General features: G+C 39.4%; 1 protein-coding gene across 1 annotated transcript in view; it reads left to right on the top strand.

Annotated features, from left to right (window-relative positions):
- The window catches only part of LOC146164379 (sushi, von Willebrand factor type A, EGF and pentraxin domain-containing protein 1-like), a 111,458-nt gene extending 88,600 nt beyond the window's left edge, over positions 1 to 22,858 (top strand). The window contains exons 83-123 of the mRNA XM_083380719.1: positions 464 to 613; positions 745 to 873; positions 1,619 to 1,907; positions 2,147 to 2,501; positions 2,869 to 3,031; positions 3,348 to 3,545; positions 3,714 to 3,878; positions 4,563 to 4,731; positions 5,090 to 5,635; positions 5,980 to 6,149; positions 6,327 to 6,738; positions 6,927 to 7,179; positions 7,411 to 7,564; positions 7,750 to 7,917; positions 8,422 to 8,649; positions 9,105 to 9,288; positions 9,838 to 9,965; positions 10,145 to 10,376; positions 10,466 to 10,590; positions 10,839 to 11,012; positions 11,192 to 11,298; positions 11,635 to 11,844; positions 12,219 to 12,330; positions 12,665 to 12,890; positions 13,046 to 13,161; positions 13,615 to 13,721; positions 13,832 to 14,041; positions 14,172 to 14,280; positions 14,540 to 14,771; positions 15,236 to 15,363; positions 17,114 to 17,284; positions 17,419 to 17,525; positions 17,819 to 17,995; positions 18,359 to 18,480; positions 18,723 to 18,847; positions 18,949 to 19,075; positions 19,167 to 19,333; positions 19,543 to 19,676; positions 20,572 to 20,713; positions 21,898 to 22,089; positions 22,518 to 22,858. Coding sequence (XP_083236845.1) covers positions 464 to 613; positions 745 to 873; positions 1,619 to 1,907; positions 2,147 to 2,501; positions 2,869 to 3,031; positions 3,348 to 3,545; positions 3,714 to 3,878; positions 4,563 to 4,731; positions 5,090 to 5,635; positions 5,980 to 6,149; positions 6,327 to 6,738; positions 6,927 to 7,179; positions 7,411 to 7,564; positions 7,750 to 7,917; positions 8,422 to 8,649; positions 9,105 to 9,288; positions 9,838 to 9,965; positions 10,145 to 10,376; positions 10,466 to 10,590; positions 10,839 to 11,012; positions 11,192 to 11,298; positions 11,635 to 11,844; positions 12,219 to 12,330; positions 12,665 to 12,890; positions 13,046 to 13,161; positions 13,615 to 13,721; positions 13,832 to 14,041; positions 14,172 to 14,280; positions 14,540 to 14,771; positions 15,236 to 15,363; positions 17,114 to 17,284; positions 17,419 to 17,525; positions 17,819 to 17,995; positions 18,359 to 18,480; positions 18,723 to 18,847; positions 18,949 to 19,075; positions 19,167 to 19,333; positions 19,543 to 19,676; positions 20,572 to 20,713; positions 21,898 to 22,089; positions 22,518 to 22,636 — 7,532 coding nt within the window. The 3' untranslated portion in view covers positions 22,637 to 22,858. The remainder of the gene's footprint in view (positions 1 to 463; positions 614 to 744; positions 874 to 1,618; positions 1,908 to 2,146; positions 2,502 to 2,868; positions 3,032 to 3,347; positions 3,546 to 3,713; positions 3,879 to 4,562; positions 4,732 to 5,089; positions 5,636 to 5,979; positions 6,150 to 6,326; positions 6,739 to 6,926; positions 7,180 to 7,410; positions 7,565 to 7,749; positions 7,918 to 8,421; positions 8,650 to 9,104; positions 9,289 to 9,837; positions 9,966 to 10,144; positions 10,377 to 10,465; positions 10,591 to 10,838; positions 11,013 to 11,191; positions 11,299 to 11,634; positions 11,845 to 12,218; positions 12,331 to 12,664; positions 12,891 to 13,045; positions 13,162 to 13,614; positions 13,722 to 13,831; positions 14,042 to 14,171; positions 14,281 to 14,539; positions 14,772 to 15,235; positions 15,364 to 17,113; positions 17,285 to 17,418; positions 17,526 to 17,818; positions 17,996 to 18,358; positions 18,481 to 18,722; positions 18,848 to 18,948; positions 19,076 to 19,166; positions 19,334 to 19,542; positions 19,677 to 20,571; positions 20,714 to 21,897; positions 22,090 to 22,517) is intronic.
- Positions 22,859 to 23,445: the final 587 nt, after the last annotated feature.

Genomic DNA, 23,445 nt, shown 5'->3' with positions numbered 1-23,445 from the left:
AAAATAGACTTTAACCTGTTAGACTAATATCTATTAAAGTCGCCAGAACAAGATGTAAACAACGTCTTACCTTCCAACTAATTTAAACTCGTCGCAAACATTATTTTACTTCCTAATTCGCCCCATGCCTCTTTGTTTTTGTGACGTAATATTTGTATACCAACTAACAAAACGCTGGATATAATGACTGTGTCCTGGTTACAGGCTTCAACATAGTATAACCCTAATTAAACCAAATGGTAATTTTACAACCATATTTCCCGTAAAGTTTGCCCGACTTTAAAACCACAGTTGATTAGTATGTGTAAAAAACAGCCTAAACCAAACTGTGGGTGAAATATTCCTTTCTTTTAACGCCATCAAAGTTCACGACCTTTTAAAATCAACTATGCCGAGTTTACAGGATGTAGAACTAAAAAAGCAATACCAAATGTATAACCCTTTATTTATTTTGTTTTTGAAGTCCCAGATATCTTAGCTCTTCCAACATGTGAACCAATTTCTTGTGGCAAAGCGCCCCTCTTGATGCACGGGACCCAAGTGAACATAACAATCGACTTCGTTTTCGGACAGTCTGTTTCGTACATCTGCGACGATGGTTTCTTTTTGAAAGGTTCAAATTAGCCGTACAGATTATCATCGTTTTTAGGAGTATATTTTCTAATCGTAAATACACCATTTACAATTTTTTGGAGAGAGGTAAAAAGACAACGCCTTTTAAACATAATTATCTTTTCGCTATAGGATCAAGTTCATTATCCTGTCTTGAAGATGGCACGTTCGGCCCTTCGTCGCCTCCCTCATGCCAAAGGACGTCATGCGGGGAACCCCTTTCCCTCATGCACGGCACTTACACTGCAGCTTCAGTCACAGGTAAATAAGCCTTCTAAGGCAGTGGTTCGCAACCGCCGGTCCGCGTAAACTTTCATACCGGTCCGCCAAATATATTACAATTTTATATGTCAATTGCAAAATGAAAGATGTTGAATTCGACAGTTCCGTTATTTGCACCATTGTGGCGTAACATAGAATAATGGTCAGATTTGGACTTTATCGTACGTCACGATGCTGCAGTTGTGCTGTAGCCAACTGTTTAAAAGCAGGCTTCAATTCGTTTAAGTCTTAAACGTAAAAAAACAGTTGTATGTGAAAAACGAACCGCGTATAAAGAAGAAAATTGGTCGTTAGGCTACATTGAAGTTCCCATTCTTTGCTTTTAAGAGGCATACTTTTGTCGTAAATACTTTTTGAGTTGATTTTTGAAGGTCCACCGGTCCGCAAATTTTGTTTGGGAATTTTACCCGTCCGTAAGCTAAAAAGGTTGAGAACCACTGCTCTAAAGTATTGACTGGTGCCAATATAGCTTGTATTGCAGAACGTGGGTTATGATAAGGTCGGCTAATACGATTGCTCGGGACCATCACCACACTTAATCGAACTAATTTAGCAAATATCTCACTCATTGTACTATTTTTCTGTTTAAATTTTCTTATGAATCTACGGGTAATTGCGCCATACACGTTTTCAGGCTTAATTAGAATATAAATTATTATTGCACAGTATTACTGCTGTTGTGGCCCCGTCGAAAACCTGTTAAGTAATCTTTTTTAACATGCAGGAGGCACAGCACTATTTGTGTTCGAGGACGTTGTGACGTACAACTGTAATGTTGGCTACGAACATCAGGAACCGTCTCCGGTAAAAGTCCTCACGTGTACCGATCAGGAACGGTGGGAACCCACGTCGGGTCCTAGTAAATGTCACCCCGTCTCTTGTGGAACTCCACCAGTTTCCGATCACATTTTAACAACTGGTCATGTATACACGTTCAACAGCAGTGTCGATTACAACTGCGAGCCTGGTTACAGACTGGTCGGTAGCGTCAATGCGAGATGTACTGCGGGCAAGTAAGTACCAGTCCACTATATTTACTTAATTATTTTTGATTGCTCAGTTACGCAAGTAACTTCACGCCAAGCATATCCCAAAGGCGTAAGAATAATTTTATCGTGCTGATTCCAGTCTAAAAACATATTAAATTTTGTTTTTCAAATAGCTCATTTGCACTGTGGCACATACGTCCTTATTTTTGTAAAACTGTATGAAGATCGAGATTCAGTGCCCACATTATGTCTGTATTTTATAGAGTTTGGTCGCCAGAACAAGCTCCAACATGCGCGGCGGTTTCGTGCGGTCGTCCAAATATCGTTTTACATGCTTCCTATACCAACCAACAATCACAAGACGAAAACGACTTTACGTTCAAACGTTCGGTGACTTACTCATGCGAACCTGGATACCATCTCGAACTCGATCGCGGTGCAAACGAAAACGCGATTTTAACTTGTCAGTCGACCGGCATCTGGTCAAACCTGCCACCCAGATGCCCTCCAGTTTCTTGTGGCACACCGTCGTCTATCTTAAATGGACAATTTAATGGCAGCGTACATACATTTGGCAAGCAAGTAACTTACGGATGCAACGTCGGATACGAAATGACAGTAAGCAAGTTGTCACATTTACAACAATAATAACTGAAAAGTGAAAGTACCACGAAAGCCATTGCAGACTCACCGAATCTGTTGATCTATGATGCAAGCAGGGCAGGCTGAAAAAACGCCGGGACCGGCCCGGCTTGACCGGAGGTCGTGAGTTCAAACCTCACTGCAGGCTAGTTGTTTTTCTAACCTGCCCTGCTTGCAACATAGATCAGTCGTTGGTCAAAAAGCAGCTTCAAGGGGCTAGATCTGAATTGTTAGCACACTGTGTGTGCATGTTTCATTGAATGAAAAGTGAAAGGTTATTGAAATACATAGCTAATCTAAGTTTACTATAGCTTTGAAAGTTAGCTTCATTGGTTTATTTCAGGGCGACCCAGTTTCGATATGTCAAGCAGACAGAACCTGGTCTGGCCCACTGCCCACTTGTTCCCCGGTGTCATGTGACCGAGCCCCCCATGTGACCAACAGCAAGTATAAACTGTCTTCCGCTCTCTTTCTTGGAAACACCGTTTCCTATGTCTGCGATTCCGGTAAGCACTGAGCCTTTCACATTTTTAGCTTCACGTTAACAGCGTTTTAGAAAATCGCACTGCAAGTATACACGTGACAGAGCACTATATTCTGCCTCGGAATGATTTATTTTTTTATATCAACTTACCGTGAGACAAAATATTTTCCTACTCAAAACGTTTTGTCAGCTTACTCTTGGCTAATACGACGATTTTTGTGCGATTTTGTGTTTTACCATGGCTCTAAGATGGAAATTATTTAAACTTTATTATTATCAAAAAGGTCGTAAATCAGTTTTTAACATTTTACACTCATTTTTCTGTCTTTTTGTCGTAGGTTACGAAATGTCAGGAGAATCGACACTGACCTGCACTGCGACACGAGTATTTGACCACCCACCCCCAACCTGCATTCCGGTGTCGTGCGGCGATCCTGGCAGCATTGATCACGGGGTTGTGTCTGCTAGCAGTGGCGCCTACACTTTCGGTCATAACCTAACCTACACATGTGACGTCGGACATGAAATGAAGAACGGTAAGTGTACAGCATTGTCCAAATGCGAAACGATTCCCAACAAAATAACTTAACATTTGCGCGCGGTTGATTTAAGGGTATTTACATTTTAATACTATAGTAAATGATTTAAGTGTGATACTGTAAAAAAATCAGCTTTTTAAGACATTAATATATTATGTTGGACAGGCTTGGCAAGCAAAACTATCAAGTGCACTGCGAGCAAATCCTGGAGCAGCAGTCTACCTGTTTGCCATCCTATAACTTGCGGCGCACCCATGATTTTGCAGAATGGTGATGTGGCGTTTACGACAGAGACTTACTCATCAAAAGCTTCATATTCTTGCCATCCAGGTAGATTTATCACTAAACTGCTAAGGCTTTTGAAAAGCACACATTGTTGGAGCAAAATAAAATGTTGAACCTACTTTCATCTTCGTTATATATTACTTGTTTATATTTTGGGTTGGAACACATGGCATTATAGCACAATATTATGTGACCTATAAACAAGGGCGTACACATGGGGAATGCAAGCCATTCTTTTCTTTTCTCTACTATTTATATGTTTTACTGTTTTTGTCCTATCAGAAAGTGTATTTCGCTGAAAGGTGCCATGTATATTGTATCATGTTGGCATTGTGTAAACTCTATATATTGCAATTTATTTTAAACTAAACTATATAAATATCATAATATGGAGCAATATGCGAGTCTCTTCACCTTCAGATTAAGTTATGCTAATTTAATCCAAGTATCCGTAATTGTTTAAGCGCTTCAGCGTAATTATGCTGATTCATCTGCATATTTGCGCACGAATTCGCTCGAGAACAAGTAATTTTGTGACGTCATCTCTGAATTTTTCTATGCCTCCCCAACCAAAATCCCTGGCCACCATAAATGCTTATAGGATACTCTTACGGTGATTTTAAATAATAACCATAGTATATCTACTCAGAGGCTCAGAGCGGCAGTACACGGCCAAGATGTGACTATATGGAATTAACCAACGCCTCAAAAACTTACTTTATATTTGAGGTTATGAACTGAGCGGATCGAGCAGTGACGAAGGGTGCCCTTCAGGCAACTTGTGTAAGGTATGTCAGGCTAACAAGGTTTGGGGTTTCGGCAACGCGCTCGCAGAAGCTATCCCCATACGATGTAACGCTTTGTCGTGCGTGGAGCCGACAAGAATACAAAACGGAAGGTAAGTCAACATTCGCGGCTTGTACGAAATATATAAAGAATTTTGTTAAACAGGCAGTAACATGTTAGATTCCACGCGCAAATCACTTTTACCGCAGATTAAAATCACGCAAATCACTTTTACCGCAAATTGTTAGGTAATTGGCATGCATGTCATTAATACAAGTAACAAAATAGCATGACATTTTAAAAGATTGTACATATGCAAAATATACTTCTAAAATGTGTACCTATATGTGATTTGTTACTTGTAGTATGGCAAAATCGTCCATGAGTTTCTCGATTTAAGATTTGAATACCAATTGTTTAAATATGATCTGTAGGAAAGGTCTTTAAAATATATTTTTTTTTTGTTCTAGGACAATTGTGGACTCGTACACTTTTGAAAGTGTCCTTCAGTTTGTTTGCGACGATGGATACGAGCTTTACCCGGCCACCGACAGCCACCAATCGTGCCAGGCCAACTACCAATGGGGACCCAAGCCCGCCCCAATATGCCGCAGGGTGTCTTGCCAAGCGCCCTTCCCCATAAACCACGGCAGTTTCCACCGAGTTGACCTGACATCCTCCGCAGACAAACGGACCAGTCATCGTGTATATTTATTTGAGGACCTTGTACAGTACGAATGTGATTCCGGGTACAGATTTTTTAATCCTAAAAAATCGGAAACGGTTGGTTCGCTGTTGTGCCGTGCTAACGCCACGTGGGACCAGGAAACTCCGATTTGTGAACCCGTGCCTTGCGGAAACGCACCGCCTAGACAAAACGGGCGCCTCGAATCAGCAGATGTAAATAAAGTCACAGGGGGCTACGTTTACGGCCAAACTGCAACATATTCGTGTGACCTCGGGTATGAGTTCACAGGATCAAAAATGGAGGAATCTCTAACTTGCACACAAAACGGGTAAATTTACAACCATGGTGTTGGTTTTACAACTATATCTGGTTACGTCTTTTGTTTTTTGTGTGTATAGTCTTGACCGCTCGAATAATTTACAAATTAGGTTATACGACTTTGCTTCCGAATCATCAAATACTTAATACTCGTCATAATTTCATCGTGGTTTAAAACACGCATTTTGTTCTTTGAATCACGTGGGAGCAGCTGACTTTGATATCCTAACGGTCTTTCGCTGCTCCCTGGAAATCCTTTTCCAAAACATTAAAAATATCTATCTATGACCAAAAACAATAAAAATGTTCGTAATTTTGAGAAAAAAATTCCGACTACATATATGTTTTACCAAGAAAATGGTCGCGGTCTGAGGCACCAGCGTGTTATCGAGTCACTTGTGGAGCAGATCTTCATGTGACAAACTCTGAGATTATAGCTTCGGATGGGGGAACACCATCAAGAAGAACATTCGGCTCAACTATCACATATCGCTGCAAGCGAGGATATTTCCTGTTGGGCTCTGGTAAATCTTATTATCAGCAACACATATCGATGCCGTCAGTTTGTAATTAATATAATACCTACAAGATTTTTTTGTTAAAAAGCTAAAAAAAAGTGTTTTTTTCACAAAAGTATGAGATTTTTCTTCAAACGCTCTTTCATGGCTTTTTATAATCATGTTCAAATTTTGTTTGATTAGCTACAATCGAATGTACCTCGGATAGAGCTTGGTCGCCTGCTCCACCAAATTGTGTGCCTGTCCCATGTGGTGAAGCTCCCCACTTAAACCACGCAAGTGTCGTGCGAACCGCCATGCCAATATTGGTAAGATCAGCGAACGCATTCTCCCACGGTAGTGGCGAAGGTAGCGCAGAACCGTTGCCTGAGAAGGCGCATTGGCAAATAGATGCTGCAGCCCGTTTGGCGCCACGATCGGCTTTTGGCCATATTGGCACTACCTATGTGTTCGGCGATGTCGTGCACTTTGAGTGCGATCACGGTTACGTGAATAACAAGTCTGCATGGACTTCCGCTACTTGCGGTCCGGATGGAGAATGGATTAGGCCGCTGCCCAAATGCGAGCCTGTGCCCTGCAAACCAATGCCACCTATGTGAGTATATTTTGACTTTACCATATATCCGGTATTGTCCGCAAAGGCTTTACTACACGATTCCGACAATTTAATGAATTATTGTCCTTACACTAGTTAACAACAACCATATCATTGAAGGTTTTAATGCTTTACAGTAGATCTGTTTGATTTGTTACCATGTACGTAACTGTGTTTAAAAAATAAAGCAAAAACGCAAAGAGGCTCGGCGACAGTTTCACCTTTGGCGGCCAAATCTCGTATACCTGCGACGAGGGATTTCAGCCAACCGGAAATAGTGAACTTTCGTTCACTTGTAATGCGGACGGCCAGTTTCAACCACTGACCATAACAACTCATGGTGAACTTCAACGACCTAGCTGTCAACGAGTTTCTTGTGGTGAGCCAAGTGGTATCGCTCATGGTTTCGTTAGCGGAAATATCACCAACTATGTGTTTGAGGTAATAACACTAACAGTCGCAATTGACACATACATATATAAAATTAAACAACTATGGGTTTAATCTTCGCATTTTCTCACTAGCTGAACAGTATTGTTCCTCCTGAAAATAAAGAATTTCAAGAGCTGAAATAATTTTATATGAATGTAAAATGGTAATAAAAAGATTTACATTTTATTTACCGTTATATAGGTTGTATGTCGGTAATAAGGTATTTTAATGTTTTTTTAGGAAGTCCTGCACTATGTATGTAAACCGGGTTTTAGAATGATTGGGGAACCAGAACTTAGATGTGATGCCAACAAGAAGTTCGACGGAGTTTTACCAACCTGTCAGCGCATTTCTTGCGGCCAACCTCCGATAGTACCTAATACCGTTCAATATGGTAAACAAATATTACCCTACTACGCGCATAACGAAATAGTCAGTAAAAGCCACATTGTCAATACTTTTTGTTTGGGATATACGAAAGCTATAATTGTAAGGTAAAATTTTTGTTACTTTTATCTTACTTGTAACAACTTCAATTTTAGCATCCTAAGAACTGCGCAATACAATGTTTGTTTCCAGTCGGCTCAACGGATTATGAGGGCATCGCCACCTATCACTGTGCGACTGGTTTTGTTGGCACGACTGGTCAAATTACGTGCCAAGCAGATGCAAGGTGGTCCACGTCATCGATTACTTGCGAGAAAGTCGATTGCAACATCCCGCCCACTATTACCTTTGGATCTGTAGGTAGTTGACTGATGTTAAAATGGTTTATGGTTTTAAGATGTAGTAGGTACAAAATGGGCTGTGTTCGCGTTACATATACGTTGCTAACTGTTGGATGGAGTAAAACTTATTTTAAAAGAACACGTGACGCTATATGTCTACAAAAAATACATATTACTCGATATTATGACACTTGGCTGCTTTATTTTTTTAAATCGATTTTAATTTGTACCACGGCTATTATGGTTTTATATTAAATTGCTTTCATTGTTTTCAAGTTGCATAACTTTTAGTGCCAAGATACGCATAGCTCCTAAATGATTAAAGTGGAAATCAAATAAAGATTTAAAGAGGACCTCGTCACTCTTGTCAGGTCCGAAGATATTGACAAGACTACTTAGCGTTTGTCAAAAAGTAGCTACACGTTTTATCCTGTTATACCTCTCAAAGAAAAAGATCAAGTTTTTTTTTAAACCAGGCCACGGATTTCACTGAGATTTTAAACGGTTATCCGTTTATGTTTAGATATAAACGGCACCAAGTTCGGCGACTTGGCAGTATATCATTGTCACCCTGGATATATAAGGTCGGGAAACTTTGAGCGCGTCTGTCAAGAAACTGGGGAATGGTCTGCCACTTGTCCTGTGTGCAGCCCAGTGGACTGCGGACCACCCAACGAGCCTTCACACGGCAATATTCTTCCCCAGGGCAACTACACTTTCGGAGAGATTGTGATTTACAATTGTGATAGTGGTAAGCTATCTACTGAACAAGCGCATTTGGCGAATTGCAAACACAAGTTAGCATCTGTTAGGTTGACAGTTACAAATAATTACTTCACAATACTATAGATCAAGCCTATAGAGTCTAGATTCCAGAAATAAACGCTTATCAAAAATAATTATTGATCTTCTAATTTTGCGTTTTATGTGTCAAATCTTAATCAACATATTAATACTGAAGAGTAAGTTAAGTCACAGCCGTTGTTTTATTGTGAACCGAGATTACGAAATAATCTAATCCCTCGGATTGCATAAATGCCAAAACTGAAATGCATGGTAAATAACGAGGGATATGCCTGTTAAGTTTCAAAATAATTGATATACTCTCTTGGCGAGTAATGCGGTGATTCAATGCGCGAGTAATATGATGATTCAATGTTGGATCATTATAAATGAATACAACAAAAGTTCATTTTCCATCTAAAGGTTACGATTTACTCGGGTCTATGATCACTATGTGTCTTGCCACCGGCAACTGGTCAGCACAGATTCCAGCTTGTACCCGGGTGTCATGCGGCCACGCACCGACAGTGGCTAAAGCAAGAATTGTTTTTCCGTCACACCACGAAGTGCGATACGGCGACAACGTTACTTATGAATGCGATTTTGGGTAGGTAACTGTGGCAAATTTTGTTGTATGTTAACTAATGTATTGAGCGTGATCATGTCATATCGTCAATATAAGATCAGCTATATAAATCAAAAACTGCTCCTCTGGTAATTCTAATAGCTACAGTTTATATAAGATCAGCTAGTAAGAACAAATTCGAAATGTAATTATCGTCATGTAAAACAGCTAAAGGAATTTAGTTCCTGAGGGCATGGAATATTTCAGAGACGCCACCGCATCCGACTTCTAAAGTAATATTATGAAACAAGTTACTAAAAAACAAAATTTGGTGTGCAAAGCGAAAAATATGTTCTGTTTATCAGGTTCAAATTGTTTTTAGTTACAAATTGTTTACAGAGTAGAACAATTGATTAGGAGTTTTAGACGAACGGAATCTTGGAATTTTACTTTTTAGTTTAGGTTTAATGGGCTATTTGTTAAGTGCTGGCGGGTTATTAAGGGGACCATGTTTTTTCACTTCGGAGTTTCTTCTGAGTTTTACGTATTGGCGTATTATTTTATCTCCTTGTTAATGTCTTGTGTTTCAAGTCACGAGGTTCACACGCCGTTGGTCCTGCGATGCGAAAGCGATGGTTTCTTTGACAACTTTCCACCCGCCTGCCAGCCCAGAAGCTGCGGGACGCCACCCGATCTCAAAAATGCTTATCTTGTTTCAGGTTTGATTAAAACTAGATAACTTTATAGTTCTTTATTGATAGTTTTTTCAATGGGCAAAATGTTGCGCACAGGCTGTCCTTTAAAATAAGACTGAAACACGTAATCAACTGAAGAATGCGTAAAATATATTTGCGAAATTTGTGTGCTACAAAATAAGCAAGCCCACTCCATGTTCTAGAAAACCACACCAACGCGAGATATGGAAACAAGGTAATGTACGCATGTGCAAAAGGTCACGTGGTAACGAATGAAGTGATAGTATTGGAATGCACCGGATCAGGCACCTTTACACAGCCATCGACAGAGTGCGCTCCTATCGAGTGTCCACCAATGCCAGAAATAGCAAACGGACAATTAACCATAAACACCGGACATTATCTTGACGAAATGTCATTGGTCTGCGATAACGGGTATGTTGACTGATGAGTGATGACTGTATGGTAATGTTTCAATATATTTTTTTAGCGAAGATGGACGTAAACATATTTTTAACTGTTAGGTACACATTGCAAGGAACCGGTAAATTTATATGTGAAGCCAATGGAGCTTGGTCGAATACTTCTTCAAGTTGTTCACCTGTTAGTTGCGGATCAGCTCCCATTGTTGAAAACTCCCACCCTATTGGTAAGTATACTTTTTTTATCCAAACACTCTGCTACCATGTAACTTCATTACACCGTTAACATACCCCTAATAACCCTAAACGATATCACTCTTTTGCCATACCATCCTGCAACTTCACTCCCTTACACCCTATCACTTTACCACCACGTTAATCAGTTTGGCCATTCCTCCTTATTTTAGCGTTACGTCGTTTGTATCGGTTACCTTTATGAAAAAAATAAATTGCATGTGGCGTACCTTATATACAGATGAGCACACGGACTATACGTATGGCATGTCGGTGCACTTTGCTTGTGATCGTGGCTATAAGTTTTCAAGTGTCAACGGTCAGCAGAAAAGCTGCCAAGCAGATGGTACATATTCGCCACAAGTAATCAAGTGTGAGCCTGTCGTTTGCGGTGAACTACCTCCAATTTATGACGGTCAGTTTATTGACTTCTTTTTTGTCTATAGCAACAACTTTAGTGTACATTTACATTAATACACGGTGACGAATCGGTTTTGCAAAGCTTACAGTTCTTTCTTTTAAAACAAATGTTCGAATAAAATAAATTGTCCAACAGTACAAATAATGTATTGTAACCCATTTATATTACTCCAGGAAGCCTAAACTTGGACTCGCTGGAATATCGCGCCAATGGGAGTGCGACCTGCTACAAAGGATTTCATTTCAGCTCAGGAGAAGACATCGTCTATTTTAGCTGTCAGGTGTGGTTAGCCATATATAAATGTCATAGTTTTATCGCAATATCGATAAATGAGTTTGTTTGCCTTTTTTATAAGATATGAAGGTTCATAATATTACAAACGCAAGCATACCATGTCGAACGAATTGGTCAACGGTAGGCCTATTACAAATTGCTGAAATTAATACTGATAACCTTACACTAAAAATGTATTGTTTGGCGTTAGCCGTACTTGGACACATAAATATGTTATAAAATCAGTGCAAATGAATTTTTAAGAAGGTAAAGGCTCTAAAATGGTAAATTAAAATAATTTGAACAGCAGCTCTAAGAACCTTACCTTCGCATGTTTTCGCAGTGGAACGGGTTGTGGTCAGTAGACCTGAGCACAAAGACTTGTGTTCCGGTGCCATGTGCCGTACTACCGATTGTGCAACACAGTAGTCACGTACTTGAGAGGGCTATATCCGAAACCACACTTAACGGAGTCATAAGATCCTCAGCCAACGTGCAACTGTACAACGGCGACGTCATCATGTACTCATGCGACAACGGTTATAAGTTGGAGGTGACGTTTACCGTCTATTTTCACAATCACAATATATATCTTTATAGAGCAGTTCACTTATTTTTTAACTTGCAACAAAATGAGTGTCCTATGCTATCGCAAGACGTTTGGTAAAAAAGCTACGCTAAAAATCTCTTAATGTGATTGTATTTAAACACCATTCCATATAGTTACAATAAATATGACAAAACGGGTCTCACACGAAAGGCTGGACAATATCTTTCATAGTCACCTACTGCTGTTGGTGTTCTCATTAATCTTAACTTTAATTAAATAAACACTATGCTTGTCATTCAAATGGGTAATCAAAGCAACAAACTTGGTCCTTCGGAATGCTTTTCAATCTGACACTTTACATCCGATTTTTTATACAGGGATCTCCTGTGATTGAATGCAGGGATACTGGCACTTGGAGCTCCCGCATTCCCGTCTGCAACCCTGTTGAATGCGGTAGGGCCCCGGAAGTTGACAACGCAAAATCATCGGGTGAGAACCCTAATTTCGTTTCTCTACATTTTTTTTCATAAATACATTATTATATAACACTCACTTAATACACTTGGTAAGAAATTGCTAATTCAAATTCTCTATAAGTTTACTGCCAATTAAGGAGCACAGATACAAAGGTGCTGCCAACAAGGTTCTTTGTTAATATAATACCAGTATTCTGATGCACTATCACAAAAAAAGATAAATAAATTAATGTATATTTTTAGCACTATTTAACGATATATTCTTACAAAAGTTGCCCGAGTTTTGATATCGTGTACGACATCGCTCATTTTTGTATAAGTCCTTAACTGGACTAATTATGTGGCAGACACCAACCACACCTACGGTACAACGGCCACGTACGAATGCATAGTTGGCCATGTAGCCACTGGTGACGTCATGTCACGTGTGTGCCAGGCAAACGGGAATTTCAGCCAGGAGAGAGTCGAATGTTCGCCACAACGTTGCCAGCCGTTTCAGGTTAAAAACGGATGGGCGACACCTGACACCGGCGGAGTCTTCAACGACTTGGTGACAATCTCTTGTGATCCAGGGTTAGATTTTTCATTTTTTTAAGTAATAGTTGCTATTTTTAAGTAACAGTTGCTAAACCAAATCCTTAGCTTACGATAAGACTATACTTCGTTAAAGCTTGTTATCTGACAGCTTTATAGTGGATAGTGGGCGTTTTACGTCTCTTTGTACACAGTTATGAGCTTCTCGGTGGCGACAATTTGACCAGGTGTGAAAGCAGTGGTTTATGGTCGGGAACACTTCCCCATTGCTTTCCTGTTGAGTGCGGTAGACCCCCGTATATTAGCGATTGTGAGTCGTACTTATAAAAAATATTGTCACAACATGTAATCGTATGCATGCTTTGTTTAATTTATAAATGCTAATACTATTAAACATCTGTATATAAAGGCTTCTTGATATATATTTTTTTACCTTAGTTGCTTATCACGAGTTTTTTGCTAAAAAAATATTCGACAATTTGGTGCATTTTCCTGGCGGCATGTGTTTACATCAAATTAACGTAATAAAGTTAATATCGGGTTATTTACCGCCAACATCAGCTAACATACCACAAAAATATATCGATGTGGTCCAATACATAAAAGAAGATACTATATTAAATGTAAAAAAAACTACTGAAGCTACAAGAGTTTAGCTATAACTATCGCCAATCATCAAACATTGCCGTTCTGCGACTCATTACAGTTGCTAAACAGCTTTTAGTTACACTAGCTTATTTTATGTAAATGTAATTTTTTGTAGCTCGTATTGAATCTACTGGTTCAATGTTCGGTGATAACGCGACTGCAACTTGTAAGGACGGTTACAAGTTTAACAATGGACAGCATTCAATAGTTATGCGATGTCAGGTAACAGATATTTTGACTTAACGCCATATGTTTCTATGAGTTAAGATAAAAGCTTTTTAGGTATTTTGCTTATCCAAAATCAGATTTTTAATTGTTTATACTTTGTTTAGGCCGACCGACAGTGGTCACGCAATCTTGGTGAAATAAAATGTGATCCGATACTTTGTGAGGCCATCTCGGGCATCACTAACGGTGAAATCACGGTGATACCCCGTCTACAGCGTCCGACAACTAACGAAAACAAAATTTCCAAGCCATCGAGCTCATTTGAATTTGGAAATAAACTAAGCTTTAAATGTCACTCAGGATACAAGATTAAGGTTTGTAAACAATGGTATTTTATGTGTAAAATTGCAAATATGTGCTAAAAGATGAAAAAAGGATTCCTGGTAAAAGTTTTACTCTCAAGCGTGTGCTTTGTAAGTAAGCTGTAGTGACGATTATATTCAGGGTGGAATCATAAATTGCCAAGCGAACAGATCCTGGTCTGGGCCACCCGCTCAATGTATTCCGGTCGAATGTCTTAACCCAACACAGGCAGATAACGCTCAGTTAACATGTAAGTTTAGTGAATTTCTGTACGTAATAGCCTTATGAAGAGTGCTGTGTCAAACAACCTAACTAATAGTAGGTTATTAATACCTGTAGGACAATAAGTTAAATAATATTCCAAAGCTTTAAGGGTTGAAAAGTAATATTAAAATAGGTTTTTAATTATTTAGTTATCTCCGAATGACAACTAACTTTTATCATTTTTGTATGGCATGTTGTTCAAATTATTAACATCTAGACTATTTTATTGTGTCTTGTTTTTCCAGCAACCTCCCATCACTTCGGCCGAAAAGCTGAGTACGAATGCAATGTCGGGCACCACCTCACAAGTGCTGGTAATTTTCGAATTTGTCAAGCGGACGGTAGCTTCAGCACACATCATGTGACCTGCTCGCGGGTTCCCTGTAAGCCTATTCCAGTCGTAAAAAATGCCCGCGTGGTGCCAGTCGTCAGTCATCCGGTGTACGGTGACTTCGCACACACACGCTGCAATCGCGGGTAAGCTCTGTCTACGATATACCACGCTTTTTAGCTCAATGCAACTTATAGTTTTCACAATTAAACCCATCACGCCCATATTATTATATTCCAGCCTAATTTATGATAGCTAAAAATTGTTCCAATTAGGTTATAAATCTTGCGAAATGTCGTTCTTAAAAAAATGACTGTTTTTTTTTAAGTTAAAAAATCTCTCCATGATTTTTGTTGATCGACCTTTAATGAATATGGCGCACTGATTGACTTCGACACAATGTGTTTGATTAACCTATAACATTTTATATAAAACCGGTGTGTGTGTTTTCTAATAAAAGTCAGTAATTACGCGGGTTTCAAATGTACGACATTATAGAGCACTATCGCGTGTCCTTCTGTGAGCGCCTTAAAGTAAACCTTGAGGTTTATGACGTTTGCTACACGACCTTTTTTATTGCACAACAATTATTTTCAGTTGCCTTATACAGGTATAACCTCGCGGGAAATGGAACGTTTGAGTGTCTGGCCAGTGGTGACTGGAATCAACCAGAGCACACTTGTGAACCAACCATATGTGGGACAGCACCACACATTAGCAACGCTCACTCTCCATCAGGTTATTGTAGGCTTGGCTGAGACGTTACATGCACTACTACAGGGGTCGGCAACCTTTTTCTAGTCGCGAGCCAAAACCAAACTTAAAAAGGTCTTTGTGGGCCGTACAAAATGATGACTAAGAATTGTGTTATCAAAATGTTAGAACAAATGTGAATCAGGCAGGCCTTGGATATTTTTCGCACTTAAAACGTGTTTAATTTCATTTACAGAGGCAGCAAAGTGTTGACGCAAAGCGAATGAAAAGTGTAATAAAACTACTTTGAAGCACGCGATAACATTTAAAGTTAATCTAGGTCGGTGTTTGCTAAGCGTTTCAAGTCAAGGCGCATCTGACGAGCGAAGCGAGTGCGATTTTTTTTGGTAGACCGGTATTTCTTTTAAATATTTTGCAAGTTTTTATTACATTGCCGAAAATAGAAAAATGTTGAAAAATATATGTCCAATATTTTTTAATATTTTTTCCCATTTTGCGAAACGCACTTACTTGGCAGCTTTCCACGGCGCAACGGTAAAGAATCGCTGATCTAGTTGAAAAGGCAGCATCGCGACATTTTTTTAGCAATTAAGCATTTAAAATAGTCAACAAGTATGTCAAATAGACTCGTGTCTAATTTGTCAAATGGGCGGCGGGCCGGATGAATTACATCGGCGGGTCGGATCCGGCCCGCGGGCCGTAGGTTGCCGACCCCTGATCTACTATATAATAACCATGGGCGCCCGCACGGAGGGGCAAGGGGGGGGGGGGGGAACTTGGAACTTGCCCCCCCCCCCCCCTGGAATTTCAAAATGCGATTATTAGTATTATTTGTAAGTGAAATATGTATCACTTATGAAGGTTAAAAATTTAATACATTATCCATCGCCCCCAGTGGCGTATCCAGGGGGCGGGAGTTATTACGCGCTCTTTTTGTAAGTGATATTATCGTTTTTTGTTCGTTTTTGTCATGGTTTAACAAACTGCTAGAAGCGGCGTGCTTTTTAAGTAATTGGGTCACGCATCTTAATCTAATGCTAAACCAAAATCGAGCGCAAAACGCCGTTTTTCGTCTTTTGTTTGGTCGACCGTAAACCCTGGATAGTTTTTCTCTTTTGTTTGTTTGACTAATTAGCAAGGGTGTATTCGACAACTGACAACGCCAAGTCAAACCTTCTTTCTGTTTTCTTGCTAAAAAACGTCGAGTTATACGCAGTATATTGATGTCCTCGCTGTTCGGTCTCTGCGCTAATATCCGATGTTGGTGTAACATTGACATTTGTTTAACTGAAGCAGATTCTTAAAATGAGGTATAATGGAGACTGTCATGCGCGTTTCTAAGTCTCCATTTTTATGTAATGATGGTTAACGCAAAATTATGCCCTTTCAGCGTATTTTGAGACCACGTGCTAAGTGTGTAATGGACACAACTTTCCCCTCAACCACAGCTTGTAATTTAGCTGATTTGGCACGCAGCTCGGCGCCATTGTTGCGCTAAATGTGACAAGATAACACCCGTGAAAACCGATCTTCGTTTAGTATTGCAGGTGGTGAAAGGCGTGCTTGTAATTTATATATATATATATATAATAGAAAAACTGTAGTTTTACAATTAAAGATCACATATAGTTGTTTTACTGTCGGATGAAGTGCAACCATTATGTCCAAAATATGGGGTACTGTATCAGAATAGCATACAAAGTATTGTACATCTCGGTCTTAATGTTTAAAATTTTGTGGTTGCTTTTATATGACATTTTCTTTCTTTTCACAGCTCCCGAAATAGTTTATTCTTTCGGCGATTCAGTACACTACGAATGCGACCGAGGTTACCACAACGTAAGCGGCAATTTCTTAGTCCAATGTAACGCGGACGGAACTTTTGAAAACGCTTCGTTGCTATGTGAACCTGTCCAATGTCCACAACCTCCTGTTATTGAGCACGGTATTCTAATTTTTTGTGAATTTAAATACCCGGCTAATATATTTGTATTGCGTAATGCTAGCAGTTCAAGGCTATGTGGCGAAAACGTACAGGAAACCTGGACCTGATTGTCATAAACTTTTTTTTTCGTGTAGCATCTATTCGTGGTTCGGAACCACGATATGGAAACGATATTTCCGTCTCATGTAAACCAGGATACGAGATGACAAGTGGAAAATCAGACGTTACCATCACTTGCCAGGTCAGCGTAACCCTCAACAACATTACTGTAAACTATAGGATATTTAAAAGTATGCATGCAATATCACTATAACTTTACCAGCTCTTTTCGACGATAAGTAGAAACTTACTATCTGGTTGATATTGATGTTGAAAAAATATTACAACAGAATTAAATAAAAAGTAATACAAAAACATTGTAAAATATTTTTGATAATGGCAAATTCACTTTCATATTCCTCGAGGTGATAATCAAACAAGCTAGGCATACAATTATATCCAAGCTTTCAAGTCTAAAATTCGTTTTGTACACAGTTTAACGGCGAATGGTCTCGCGACTTCAAGAGTGTTCAATGTGTGGGAATTAAATGCGATGTTCTAAAGGAAGTCAGAGATGGTTCAACCGATCTTAGCTTCGCCAATATCCGCAATGAAACAGCTGTTTTTCCATCGACCGTCATCTACACTTGCAACAACGGTTACACGTTGGTGGTAAGATTTGTAGAATGGACATATTGTACGTTTAGTTAAAAAATATAGCCTACTTTGGGTTTCGATTGTAATAAAAATAGATTTGTCCGGGTGAAGTCAAAATGTTCACTTTTAAAAAAACTCCTCAGATTTAATTCCACCAACGATAATTTTATAATAATGCATACATTTATTGTTTTTAGTGTAAAATATTCATTTCGAAACCCACTGTAACCTTTTCTCGAAAGACAGTATAAAAACAGCGTTTAGTTAAAAAAAGATATTTGACACTTGAAAAACATTCAGTAGAGTTACTACTAGACACAAAAACAACATTGCCAACAGACGTCTTACAACACGTTCTCTTTTTTCAAACACACACAGGGTCGGTCAAAGCGTAAATGTGATGAAGACGGCTCTTGGACTGGACGAGAACCCTCCTGTTTGGCGGTTGACTGCGGCCCGCCTCCAGCACCATTGCATGGTTTCGTGTCGGGAGATAAAACGTACGTTGAGGAGATTACGTCATTTGCTTATATTTGGTTTCTACAAAAATTGTCACAAAATAATTGATAAGTATACAGTCGATTGTTTTGGCCTTGGAGGGAGTATGAAAAAATAATCACCACAGATTTGCTATTAATTGACGAGTATTTGGGTGTCATTAAAAATGTTAAGAAGCACTACCACTGATTCATAATGCTACTTTGCCCCTGTAAGGTTTACTTCTGTTGCTACCATTTCACAGAACCACTTTCGGCAGTATCGTAAATTACGAGTGCCAAAAAGGATTCGCGATCACATCAACACATCAAGTCGAGCGCATATGTCTGGAGTCTGGATCCTGGAGCGGGACTCCCCCTACTTGTCAAGGTTAATTTTACCTTTTAGACGGCAACAGAAACTTCATAGAGTGGTTTCCCTATAAAGTAGTACAGAAAATATGTTAATTAAACTATTAATTTGTATAACAGTTGTGACATGCAAAATGGAAGCAAACATATTAAACGCGATCCCTTCCAACATCGACAGCGTCGTTTACGGACAAACGGTGACGGTCGAATGCTTAAGAGGATTCCGTATCATGGGAGCAGCCACAAGGTATCTGATGTGCCTGCTTGTATATATAATATTTGATCTACGAAGACCCCCAAAAATCAATACCGTTTACGAATCGTATTTATTTTTGTAGAACTTGCCAGGAAACAGGGCAGTTGGATGAAGATCCGCCATCTTGTGGCCCTGTGAGCTGCGGACGTCACCCTCCAGTTCATGGCGCGCTTATCAAACCCGACACCGAAGCGTTGTTCAACGATACCGTCAACATCACGTGCGAAAAGGGCACAAAGTTGTTCTTTGGTCAGTTTAGGTTTATTTTTTAAAATAATATTTACAAGACATTTTTTTTTTCAGGAGAATCTAATACATAGCATCAACGAAATATTACTCAAATTATACGTCATTTGCCAAGGAGGACAATTTGCGGAAAACGGACAGAAATGTTTTTAGCAACGTGTTCGACACTTTGGTCAAACCAAAAATCAAAATTCCAAAAATTTTCTTTCTAGGTGATTCAAAGCGCACTTGCCAGCAGGATGGCTCCTGGTCAGGAAAGATGCCTAACTGCGCGGCAGACAGATCAATGCTATTAGCTCTTCCCATTCGATGCGAAGCTCCCAAAATAGAAGGCAAACATATAAAGGTTAGTTGAAACAGCGCACTTTTCCGCAAGTGTCGCCTCGTAAAAAGCAAATAGCGTTGCACCGATAATGTAAATGTATAATGTATATATTTAAAAAATTAAAACAGAGCGTATTTGCGCCGCCCAGTAGAAAAAATTTACGTTTATCAACACAAAAAAGTATTTGGTATTTTAAGATATTTTTGTGGTTGTGGCGAATAGCATCTGTGGGAGAATGGCAGTTTACAGCGCGCCATATAACCACATTTTACCGTTATTTAACGCGTTATGTTGTACATTAAATGATAGCTGTTTTCGGCGTGAACAACATCGATAAATATAATGGCTTCCTTTTCCGATTAAGCTTGTGCATGCGTCATAGAAAAAGTAATGCTTTTGTTGGCCCTCCTCGTCGCGCACTGCTATAGCAGTTTTAGATTTTTTTGTCGGTAATGTGTAAAATGCTACGGTAAGCTCAGTACCTAAGAGATTTTAATGCTGGTGGAGTTCTTCGCTCATGAAATTACGTTATTGCATACCATAAAACGTACACAATTTCATAAAACACGATATTAAGGCGATGTAAAGTCTTGATTCCCGGTGCGCCCAACCAAAAAGACTACACTAAAACCCGCAATAAAAAGGTCACGAGAAAGTAAGGAAAAGGCAAACATAACGCTTCGATAAATCTGGTTCGATGCAGTGCTACTACCATATATCTTGTAGTACTTTTTGTAGAACATTCATACTTTTAACGTACTCAGGTCGTTGGCTATACATGATTATATCAAAACTGTCTACTTTGTAAATCAGAGATTTGTACTAAGATGTATGATACCGGTTACTGGGGAAGGTGTGTATTAAAAGCAATGCTTGGTAGATCGTAACCAATGGTTGTAAACCATATGCATTATAGTTGACGAACGACGAGAAATTGCAACTCTTTTACGAGGCTTTTACAACGTTGACATTCCGCTGTCTGAGGGGTTACGTTCCGTTTAGTGAATTGATTACAACCTGTGACCAGGGACAGTGGACAAGTCAACCAAAATGCATCTGTAAGTATAATTAACGTCCATTATATGGCTGATGGTTCAATACATTCGCATCTTATATTAACGAATCCAGGGGAGTTCGATGCGATTCCTCTCTAAATAAAATATATTTTTGCCTATTTTTATTTTTTTTTGCATATTTTACCTTCAAAAAAACAAAAACGGAGTCGCGCTCCAACGAATCTCGTCATGGTTTGTGGCATGTTATTTAGTTTTGTGCGAAATATTTTGCACAACTGCGCCTCGCGCGAATCATTACTGTATTTTTTTAAAAGAATACATCATTGTATATATAATGACCCTATTCAAATTACAAAATTTGCTTAAACTATATTAACGATAAAATTTCACCGACATTCATCATGTAATTTTGTTCCACATTTTCTGTGTGACCATAGGGTAGCGCATCGTTGACACTCTAAAACGGCAATTTATGTCAATATGGTCAATTTGGATTCCAGCGATATGACCGAAATAAGAACAACATCAACGTCGGAATAAGACCAAAATAATCCTAATACCTAATAATCGTAAAAATATCTAAATCGGAATAAGTCTTAAATCCGCGGAATAAGACCCAGATGGCGAGAATCAGGCCTACACAACCTTTTACCTAACCTTTAATCCAACCCCTAAGTACATCACAAACTCCTCTAGTAAATGTAAACCTAACCCATAACATCACCCCTCACCCAAAACAGAAGCAAAACAATTCGGTGCCAAAACAGCGGCGGCTTTACGGCTCCGGTCTAACTAGGGGTACCCAAACGTAGACACCAAAGCGGCCGATGCTAGACCGACGGCCCCCGATCTTCCTATACTCTCTCCCTACAGTTTCTTGCGTTGGTCATTTAGACCTTATACCGATGATGAATTTAGGATGTATTCGGGCAGGTCAATGTATTTTTTAGACGGTTTAGACCTTGTTCTGTCTTGAATATTACTGAATATAACGTTTTATTTTGTCGTTGGTATTAATACTATGGTATTACAGATTATTCTGATTTAGACATTGTTGCATTGTAGATCTTATTGTGTGTTCCCGTCAATATGTAGTACGTAATACCTCAACAACTTGCAAGTATGGCAGAGTAAACGCCCGATATATTTTTTTTCGTTACAAACCATTTTGTAAACTTCAAATCACTGACGTCACAAAACTTGACAAATACAACGGTCTTGTACAGCGAAATGCAAGCACCTGTGCAGACATCGAGGCACTTGTACGGACGGTGGATCGTGCAGCTGTGTCAGAGGATGGACGGGTTCAAGTTGCCACAGGCCACACTGTCTTCTCCCCTGTCTGAACGGCGGCTACTGCTCGGCACCTTTCAAGTGTTTGTGCTCGTCTGGCTGGGGTGGTTCGAGATGCCAGACACGTAAGTTTAAACATTGAGCACCAAGCAGAGCCGCGGAGTCGGTTAAAAACAACCCGCGCCCGATTCCGAACTGAAAATCGACTCCACAGCTTGTATCCACCCGTTTACGTAACAAAAATAGGGTGGATATTATCAATGCATTTATAGAGGTGTCATATAACTGTACCTGGTTGGAAAATATTCTTCCATGTCGTTTTCCACCATTATAATTAGCAGTGTGCGGCCTTATCGCTTCCTAATTTGTTCTGCGCATGCGAACGTCAAACTTGGAACCCCGACTTCAGCAAAATAAACCGACCCCGTCCAGACCCAAGTTTGACCTCGACTTTGCAGCCCTGGTGCCAATTAGTGTAACTTTAGTTTAAAATGTTTATCCCAAACGGCCGTGCAATGCCTGCCAAATAACCTTGATTTGTTTTTTTATGCAGCAATTTGCCACATTCCTTGTGCGAACGGCGGTATATGTATGGCACCGAACCAGTGCAAGTGCCCACGTGGCTACTATGGGAATGATTGCTCTAAATCTGTATACTTCTCCCTCTGGTAAATCAGCTCTTCAATAAATGCGGTGTTGTTGTGATGGCTTTGCCGCCGATCTGTTATCTGACTGATATGCACGACCACGAGAATCGCTCTTTTGTTTTGTTTTACCATTTTTTGTGTGATGTTTTATTGTTGTTTTCACCGATTTTTCGCCTGCGCGACTTTGACGACGGACTTGACCACCTACTGACCACGATTTCTTTTTTTATTTTGTAAATAAACTGCATTGCAAAAATTGTGTCAAGTATGGAGATATTTGTTTGTTTTTCCATTAAATTCTAGACATATAAATAGATATTCAAATAGATTCCGTAAATACAATTATCTTTATATTTAGTGTAATTAACCTGGTAGCAAATAGTAGTGTTTAAAAGCAATTAATTTAAACTAACCTATTAAGACGCGTTTTGGCATGTAGCGGACAGTTTGCACTTTTTCAACGTGCCGCTAGGTAGCGTCAAAGCATGTCTTTATTCAAAGTCATTTGGTTATGGCCATCGTTTTTTTCACATAAAATGTTTGGAAGGCTTTAGGCGTTTTTTTTTATATAATACGCTAAAAACACAAAGTTTACAAAAGAATAGATATTTATTTTCACAGAAAATATGATATGGAGTATAAGCAGAAGCACTTGTGTAAACAAACATGCTACATTAGTCATCAAAAACACTTCGAAAAACGTGACCAGGCAGTTGGCCGCGGTTAAGATAACGTTTGTTAAAGAATTCCTTTAACACACGACGCAAAAGACCTTCAAGTTTATTTGCTTTCTCTCCGTTGTTTGCACATTTGTCAATTTCCGAATCCTGGCAC

Source organism: Ascidiella aspersa, chromosome 2 (assembly GCF_963924565.1).
Source record: "Ascidiella aspersa chromosome 2, kaAscAspe10.2, whole genome shotgun sequence".
Taxonomy (NCBI): domain Eukaryota; kingdom Metazoa; phylum Chordata; class Ascidiacea; order Phlebobranchia; family Ascidiidae; genus Ascidiella; species Ascidiella aspersa.
This window is presented reverse-complemented; position numbering and strand designations above follow the sequence as displayed.